Consider the following 8,592-nt stretch of genomic DNA (forward strand, 5'->3'; position numbering starts at 1 on the left):
TTTTTTTTTTTCAATCATGGGGTCATTTTCATTTTTGGGTGAACTATCCCTTTAACAATAATGTTGCTGGAAACATTTTTTTAAGCAACCTAATCAAACACAATTCTGCTACAAAACAGGAACTGCCCTTTTCTACCCTGAAATGTAGAGTAAAACGCCACTGTACATTTGGATGCGTTTGATGGTCAGGGATCCCTTTTCGAGGGATCTCACACTGCGTCATCGAGATGACAGTTTGGGGAACGCCCCCAGCTCCTGAAGCTTGAATGAAAAAAGGCCAATCCTGAATGGTGTTGTGTCATGACGTAGCGAGTGACGGCATACCCGGAAGGTACAAAGGGACACCGGCACACAGCAGTTTGTGTTTGTCGTCTATTTGGTGTTGTTTGTCCCGTAGGAAACAATATTATTATTAGATGATGGCAAACGAGCAGTTCAGGCGGTGTGTTCCTCCGTGTCCGCGATTCATTTCGGGCACAGACACACACCAGCACATCCGGGCCGCTCTCGAGTGGGCGGCCTGCCGTGAGTGTGATAAGCTGCCGCTGAGAGTGCTGCGCTCCCGGCTGACCGTGTTCTATGAGGCCGGCCAGCCTCACGCTTCTGGGCCCACGGCTGCTGAGGCAGCGAGGCGCCGCAGATCGTGGGGCTCGCAGATGGATCTGTCTGCAGGACTGGGAACTGCTGAGGCATCTTCCTCGTCTGACAATTCAGACATTCTCCCACCACGTGCGGAAGCGACTTCTCATGAGGGGGAGGATCCAGTGCTTAGGCCAGTCCCCACACGCCCGCTATAGAGGAGCTGGTGGAGGTTTTGTCCGGCGCTGTGGCCAAGCTGAGTTTAGATTGGCCACAGGAAAAAGTGGACATCCAGCCGCCAAATAAGCTGGATGAATGCTTTTTCAAGCGCAGGGCTCAACCTCGAAAGGCCCTTCTCAGCCGCTTATCCAATCCCCCAGTGTTAGACTTTGCAAATATACTGGGAGCGGGGCTATACAGCATTGCCGCGGGTGGAAGATTCGTTCGCGAGCCACCTCTCACCCGAGACTGCTGCATCATTAAAGGCCCAGGCGTCGCCCTCGAAGCCATGCCGTGAAACATCCAGGCTGGTGGGCAGGGCATATGGTGCGGCTGGGCGCGCTGGTGGTTGCCTGCACACCCTAGCGGTACTGCAGGCCTACCATGCGGACCTATTGGAACTCGATGAGGGTGAAAGACCCTCTCCAGAGGATGTCACCGAACTGAGAAAGGCAACCGATTTGTCTCTTCGCATCACCAGAGACGGCCCGTGCTATCGGCTCAATGGCTGGTATGGTGTGTGGGGAGAGACATCACTGGCTGAACTTGTCGGGGATCAGGGAGAGATATAGACATTTTCTCCTTGATTCCCCGGTTTTGCCTTCTGGCCTCTTTGGCAGTGCTGTGAGCACTGTCGTCAGGGTTTCATGAGGTGAAAAAACAGGCAGCCACCTTTCATCATTTCCTCCCTCGCCGCTCGGGCTCCTCTGGGAAGGCTGCCTTGAGTGGGCAGCCTTGGCCGGCAGTGCGAGGTGCAAAAGCAGAGGGAGCCCCTCCCGAGGGAGCCTGGCAAAGGAGGCGATGCTCTCACAGGAAGTCTTTGAAACCGAAGGCCGACCTGAGGGAGGTCATTCAGGCTAAGAAGGCTTCCAAGCGGTCCTAGTTGTGGCTGGGTCGCTGAGAGCTGTCCCCCACTCGGTGGAACGACCGAGGTCGTTTTCCCCCCGGAGGTCTCTCACACTCCTGAGTGTGCCCAAAATTGCCTTCACACCAGGGGGTTACGATTGGTGTGGCATAGTGGGTACTCGTTCCCCAAACTCATTTTGAAGACAGTGCGAAATCCCTCAAAAAGGGAACGTCTTGGGTTATGACTATAACCAATGCTCCCTGAGAGGGAACGAGACACTGCGTCTTGTCTCCACGCCTATCATCAGAGCGCTCGCTTCATCGCAGCAAGCTAACTGTGCTACTGTGCTGCCAATCAGGATTGGCCTTTTTTCATTCAAGCGTCAGGAGCGGCATGTTGGGGGCGTACCTCAAACTGTCATCTCGAAGACGCAGTGTCTCGTGCCCTCTCAGGGAACATGAGTTATAGTCATAACCCGAGACGTTTTCTCCCCATGACGTTACACTGCAGTCCTGTAACCGCACTAAAGACAAAAATGCGTTTCTTACTTTAGTATTTTTGTCTTGTTTCTAGTCCAAACATCTAAAAATTCTTAAAAAAAGAAGTATTTACTAGACAAGCAAATGTAATTGCCTTGTTTTGGGGGGGAAAATAACTCAAAATGAAGAGAGTTTTTGCTTGAAATAAGATAAATAATCTGCCAATGGGGTGAGAAAAATAATCTTAATTCAAACAGAAAACAAGATTATTTATCTCACCCCATTGGCAGATTATTTAGCTCATTTTAAGCAAAAACTTTTTTCTAGAGTTATTTTTCCCCAAAACAAGACAATAATTTGTACTTGTCTAGTAAATGTTTATTAATGTAAGAATTTTTAGATATTTAGACTAGAAGAAACAAGACAATAATGACTAAAATAAGTAAAAAATATTTTTTGCATTGTGACTGACTGACGCTCATGAAGGCAAAACACAAACGGCCTTTGAAACACACGCTGGTTCTCCGGTTGGTTTCTGGTAATCCTGAAGAGCTTGATTTGCTGGTTCCTGTGTGGTTAATGAGAGTTGGACAGCAGAAGCGAAGAACCCTCGTGTGATTCCTGCGACCAAAACAATGAAGACACAGAAGCAGCTTTGAGTCGAGAGGCTTAGAAATCATGTATAAAATCTGAACATGAAGCACAATTAATGGGAAGTGATTCTTTCCCTTTTATCATGCTTTAATACTCTTCTGTCTGGACGCAGAGCTGCTCTTGTGATCTATAATGCATATTGTGAAAAGCAGTTTAGAATAATTTCCAGAAGTCTCCGCTATGGAGGCCCGAAGGAAGGAAATACGCCCATTTAACGGCCTAAAATATTCTCTGTCAACTTGGCAGGGCTTTGAACGTCTGCTGAATATTCAGACGCCGACACGCCTCCTGTCCTGAGCTCATCACACATCAATGATGGAGAATCATTAAATAAGTCATCGTTTGATTTAACGGTGGGATCTGGCCTGATGTTCCTGGAGATCCACTGGATGTTCATTATTGATGAAGCGTTCACACTGGCCGATCGGAGTTTGAAGAGCCATCCTGAGCTCAGATGATTGGATTGAACGCAGTTTTCCTACAGTAATTACTCACACCGAACGTCAGAAATTTCTCACACATGTAACGTCCTGCAGAACAATCATCACCCTGAATATCCTCTTCTAACTTTGACCGTGGAAATATTTTTAAAAAGGTTTTGGTCAAACTATACATTAGGTGGCCTTAACTACTATATACTTAAAGGGACAGCTCATGCACAACTGATAAAACTTTCAAATGTTCTTCCAAACCTGTACGAGTTTCTTCCGTTGAACACAAAATATATTTTGAAGAATATTGGAGATTATTGTTGGTCGCGGATGTGTAGAAAGAAGTACAAGCGGTCTTCTGTGTGAGTGCAAAACATATTGAAAAACTTAACTTTACAGTTCAGAGAACCTTTTTCAATCATTATTCCCGGATTGGGATGGGGCTCTATATTCTATAGGGACTCTATATTCTATAGGGGCTTTATATTCTATAGGGGCTCTATATTCTAGATGGGGCTATATTCTAGATGGGGCTCTATATTCTAGATGGGACTTTATATTCTAGATGGGGCTCTATATTCTATAGGGGCTCTATATTCTAGATGGGGCTCTATATTCTATAGGGGCTTTATATTCTATAGGGGCTCTATATTCTAGATGGGGCTCTATATTCTATAGGGGCTTTATATTCTATAGGGGCTCTATATTCTATAGGGGCTTTATATTCTATAGGGGCTCTATATTCTAGATGGGGCTCTATATTCTATAGGGGCTTTATATTCTATAGGGGCTCTATATTCTAGATGGGGCTATATTCTAGATGGGACTTTATATTCTATAGGGGCTCTATATTCTAGATGGGGCTCTATATTCTATAGGGTTTTATATTCTAGATGGGGCTCTACATTCTAGATGGGGCTCTATATTCTATAGGGGCTCTATATTCTATAGGGGCTCTATATTCTAGATGGGGCTCTATATTCTATAGGGACTTTATATTCTATAGGGTTTTATATTCTAGATGGGGCTCTATATTCTATAGGGACTTTATATTCTATAGGGTTTTATATTCTAGATGGGGCTCTATATTCTAGATGGGGCTCTATATTCTATAGGGGCTCTATATTCTATAGGGGCTCTATATTCTAGATGGGGCTCTATATTCTATAGGGACTTTATATTCTATAGGGTTTTATATTCTAGATGGGGCTCTATATTCTAGATGGGGCTCTATATTCTATAGGGGCTCTATATTCTGAGGAAAGCTGAGGAAATTCCGGGTCTCACCAGCTATCCTGAAAACTTTCTATTCAGGGGTGATAGAAAGTTTACTGACTCAGTGCATCACAGCGTGGTATGGTAACAGCACCAGTCACGACTGCAAAGCCCTGCAAAGAGTGGTGCGCTTGTCCGAGCGCATCTCAGGGTCAGCTCTCCCGTCTCTGCAGGACATCTCCATCAAACGATGCACAGGCAGAGCTACAAAAATCATCAAGGACATTAATCACCCGGCCAACCCCCACTTCACCCGGCTGCCTTCTGGTAAGCGCTTCCGTAGCCTGATGGCCAAAACTGAGAGACTCAGGAGGAGTTTCTTCCCACAGGCCATCAGACTCCTGAACGCTGTCACTTAACTACATGTGATTTCACCTCACTTCAGTACTAACAAACTCACATACTGATATTGCACTGCACTTTATTCTTGTGTTCCATGTAACTACTCATTATAATGCTGTCTGCACATTACACTCCTGCACTTCTGTTATCCACACATTTATTTTTATAGTCTCCAGTTTACTTTATCTCACTTATTTTATTTCTTATTTACTTATTTCTTACTTATTTCTTTTACTTGATTTATTCATAATTCTACATATGTATATATAGCACCTTTATCCTATTCCTATTTTATCCTATTCCTATTTTATAATTTATTGTGCTCTTTTTGTTAATTGTTATTTGCTGTCCATGGAGCGGACCTGTTTACATTTCACTGCCGGTTGTATTCTGTATAACTGTGTATGTGACAAATAAAACTCTTGAACTTGAACTTGAACTTGAACTGTTCTAGATGGGGCTCTGCATTCTATAGGGATTCTATATTCTATAGGTACTCAATATTCTAGATGGGTCTCAATATTCTATAGGGGCTCTATATTCTATAGGGGCTCTATATTCTAGATGGGACTTTATATTCTATAGGGGCTCTATATTCTAGATGGGGCTCTATATTCTATAGGGGCTCTATATTCTAGATGGGGCTCTGCATTCTATAGGGATTCTATATTCTATAGGTACTCAATATTCTAGATGGGTCTCAATATTCTATAGGGGCTCTATATTCTATAGGGGCTCTATATTCTATAGGGGCTTTATATTCTATGGTGGCTCTATATTCTAAAGGGGCTTTATATTCTATACGGACTCTATATTCTATAGGGGCTTTATATTCTATACAGGCTCTATATTCTATAGGGGCTTTATATTCTATACGGGATCTATATTCTATAGAGGCTCTATTTTCTATAGGGGCTTTATAGTCTATGGTGGCTCTATTTTCTATAGGGGCTTTATAGTCTATGGTGGCTCTATTTTCTATAGGGGCTTTATATTCTATGGTGGCTCTATATTTTATAGGGGCTTTTAATTCTATACGGGCTCTATATTCTATAGAGGCTTTATAGTCTATGGTGGCTCTATATTCTATGGTGGCTCTATATTCTATAGGGGCTTTATATTCTATACTGGCTCTATATTCTATAGGGGCTTTATATTCTATAGGGGCTCTATATTCTATAGGGGCTTTATATTCTATAGGGGCTCTATATTCTTATATTCATTAACACGCTCATTTTGACAGCCCTACAAAATAGTTTTTTATTATTATTTTAAATAATATTATTGTCATTATGTTATTATCGGGACACAAATATTCCCCCACTGTATTATCATAGCATTATATATAGTTTGTTTAATATAGTAAAGTCACTGAAACTCCGTAAACATGACGTTTGCACTGTTGGGGCAATGCAGCTCGCTATCAGGAGATTTTGGAGCACTTCATGCTTCCATCTGCTGAAAAGCTTTATGGAGATGAAGATTTGGTTTTTCAGCATGACCTGGCACCTGCTCAAAGTGCCAAAACCACTGGTAAATGGTTAACTGACCATGGTATTACTGTGCTCAATTGGCCTGCCAACTCTCCTGACCTGAACCCCATAGAGAATCTGTGGGATATTGTGAAGAGAAAGTTGAGAGACGCGAGACCCAACACTCTGGATGAGCTTAAGGCCGCTATCGAAGCATCCTGGGCCTCCAGAACACCTCAGCAGTGCCACATGCTGATCGCCTCCATGCCACGCCGCACTGAAGCAGTCATTTCTGCTAAAGGATTCCCCACCAAGTATTGAGTGCAGAACTGAACATAATTATATGAAGGTTGACTTTTTTTTAAATTAAAAACACTTTTCTTTTATTGGTCGGATGAAGTGTCCAAATTTTTTGAGATAGGAATTTTGGGTTTTCATGAGCTGTGTGCCAAAATCATCAGTATTAAAACAATAAAAGACCTGAAATATTTCAGTTGGTGTGCAATGAACCTAAAATATATGTGTGGTGTGACAGGCAGCGGGGCGAGGGACCACGAGAGCGGGCCGGTGATTAATGTTCACGAGTGCCAGCTGCGTGGCACACCGGTCTCGTCTCGCGGCCATGTGACGGGAGCATATAAGGAGGATTTATGTTGAGTTTTGTTTTACGTGTTATTATGTGTTTGTGGGCAGTCGTCCGTGAGGGGCTGCCCGCGGTTTTACTTTCGTTTTGTTTATTTATTTTGAATTAAAGTTTTTGAACGTTCGCCGGTTCCCGCCTCCTTCCTTCCCATCTACGAACCGTATTACAACATGAAAGTTATTTTTTTTTATTACATTATGGAAAATAATGAACTTTATCACAATCTGCTAATTTTTTGAGAAGGACCTGTAATGTTGTCTCTGGAAGATGGGTGGAAAAAACTCTTGAAGCCGTAACATTAGCAGAGTTCGGAGAAACAAGTAAGTTCTGCCCGGTAACAGGAGCGGACACAATCCCAGATTTATTTCAACAAAATAGTGAAAATACAGTTTATATAGCGCACTCTCTTCTCAGCTGTACATGATCAATAACATTCATTTACAACAAAACATACATTAAAAAACCCTTTATGCTTATATCATTAATACAATCGATGCTGTTCATTGCAAAACAACATACTAAAAATAAAATAACAAGAAGAAGAAAAGCATCTGGGTCCAGACAGGTAAAGTAAAGGATAAAAATGTAATACTCCAGTTATCGTCCCTTAATATAATACATTTATCTCGGTTTAGTTCATATACAAATGAGATATACAGAGAGCAATGAAACCATTTGCAGTCTATACAAAACGTTCTGTCAAAGAGCATTAACTAACAAGGACTGAAAATGCACGTATAGCATATAAATATATTCTCCCTTGACAAGCATTATTGATCTCGTTGGCTATGTACAACGACAGGAGCAGCTGAGACTGTACAAATCGGACTCGTGTGCGATCCGCTCCGGTGTTATTGCGTAAAAAACTAGGCAGATGCAGCAGGTCAGCAGAAGAGACACTGTAAACCGAGGACGTGTGTAAACGAGTCCGATGCTGAAATCATGCGAGAGGCGCCTGATTCGTCTTTATAAACATCGAGAAAGGTGTGCGTCGCTACAGTACCGTAAACGTTAATCTCTGAGCCATGATTGGTCCGCGCTGGACTCATGCCCATAATGTGATGCTCGAGCAATCTGGGACAAAAGTCTGTTTCCTCCAAGAATGAAACATGAGAGAGAAAGAGGGGCTGGCTTCGTTTCTGAGAGCGTTCGGTGGACAGTCGTTCTTCAGCGAGCTGTCGATGATCGGGGACAGATGTGATTTTTGGGAAAAGAACTGGTGCAAACCTGAAGCTTCTCTGGCACGAACCAGGAGCGTCTGTGAAGAGCCGACATCCAATCACACGGCAGAAACCTGCTCATCTGAAACACACACACACACACATGAGGACGGTCAGTGAGGTCGAAGGTCAGAGCGCACAGACCCACAGCAGCTCTACAGCCCAATCGCTTCTCACAGCAGCAAAACATGACGGCTCACCCCGCCGCCAGTGATAGAGAGCCTCTAGATAGTGAAAGATTCACTGTAAAGAGCGTAAAAGATAAATAATAAAAGACTTAAAAAAATTAAATAATAATAAAAAATATAATAAATAAAGTTTTACTGTAAAGATAATAAAAGATAATAAATAATACAAATATTTTAAAAAGATAATACAATTATTTCAAATGATTAACATTCATAATACTAAAATTCAAATTCAATTTTTTT

The 8,592-nt window shown here is 42.7% G+C and overlaps 1 protein-coding gene across 1 annotated transcript in view; it reads right to left on the reverse strand.

Annotated features, from left to right (window-relative positions):
* Positions 1 to 7,276: 7,276 nt before the first annotated feature.
* Positions 7,277 to 8,592, reverse strand: part of rapgef6 (Rap guanine nucleotide exchange factor (GEF) 6) — a 192,353-nt gene continuing 191,037 nt past the window's right edge. The window contains exon 30 of the mRNA XM_067423107.1: positions 7,277 to 8,243. Within this exon, the coding sequence (XP_067279208.1) occupies positions 8,221 to 8,243 (23 nt within the window). The 3' untranslated portion in view covers positions 7,277 to 8,220. The remainder of the gene's footprint in view (positions 8,244 to 8,592) is intronic.

Source organism: Pseudorasbora parva, chromosome 18, assembly GCF_024679245.1.
Source record: "Pseudorasbora parva isolate DD20220531a chromosome 18, ASM2467924v1, whole genome shotgun sequence".
Classification (NCBI taxonomy): Eukaryota; Metazoa; Chordata; class Actinopteri; order Cypriniformes; family Gobionidae; genus Pseudorasbora; species Pseudorasbora parva.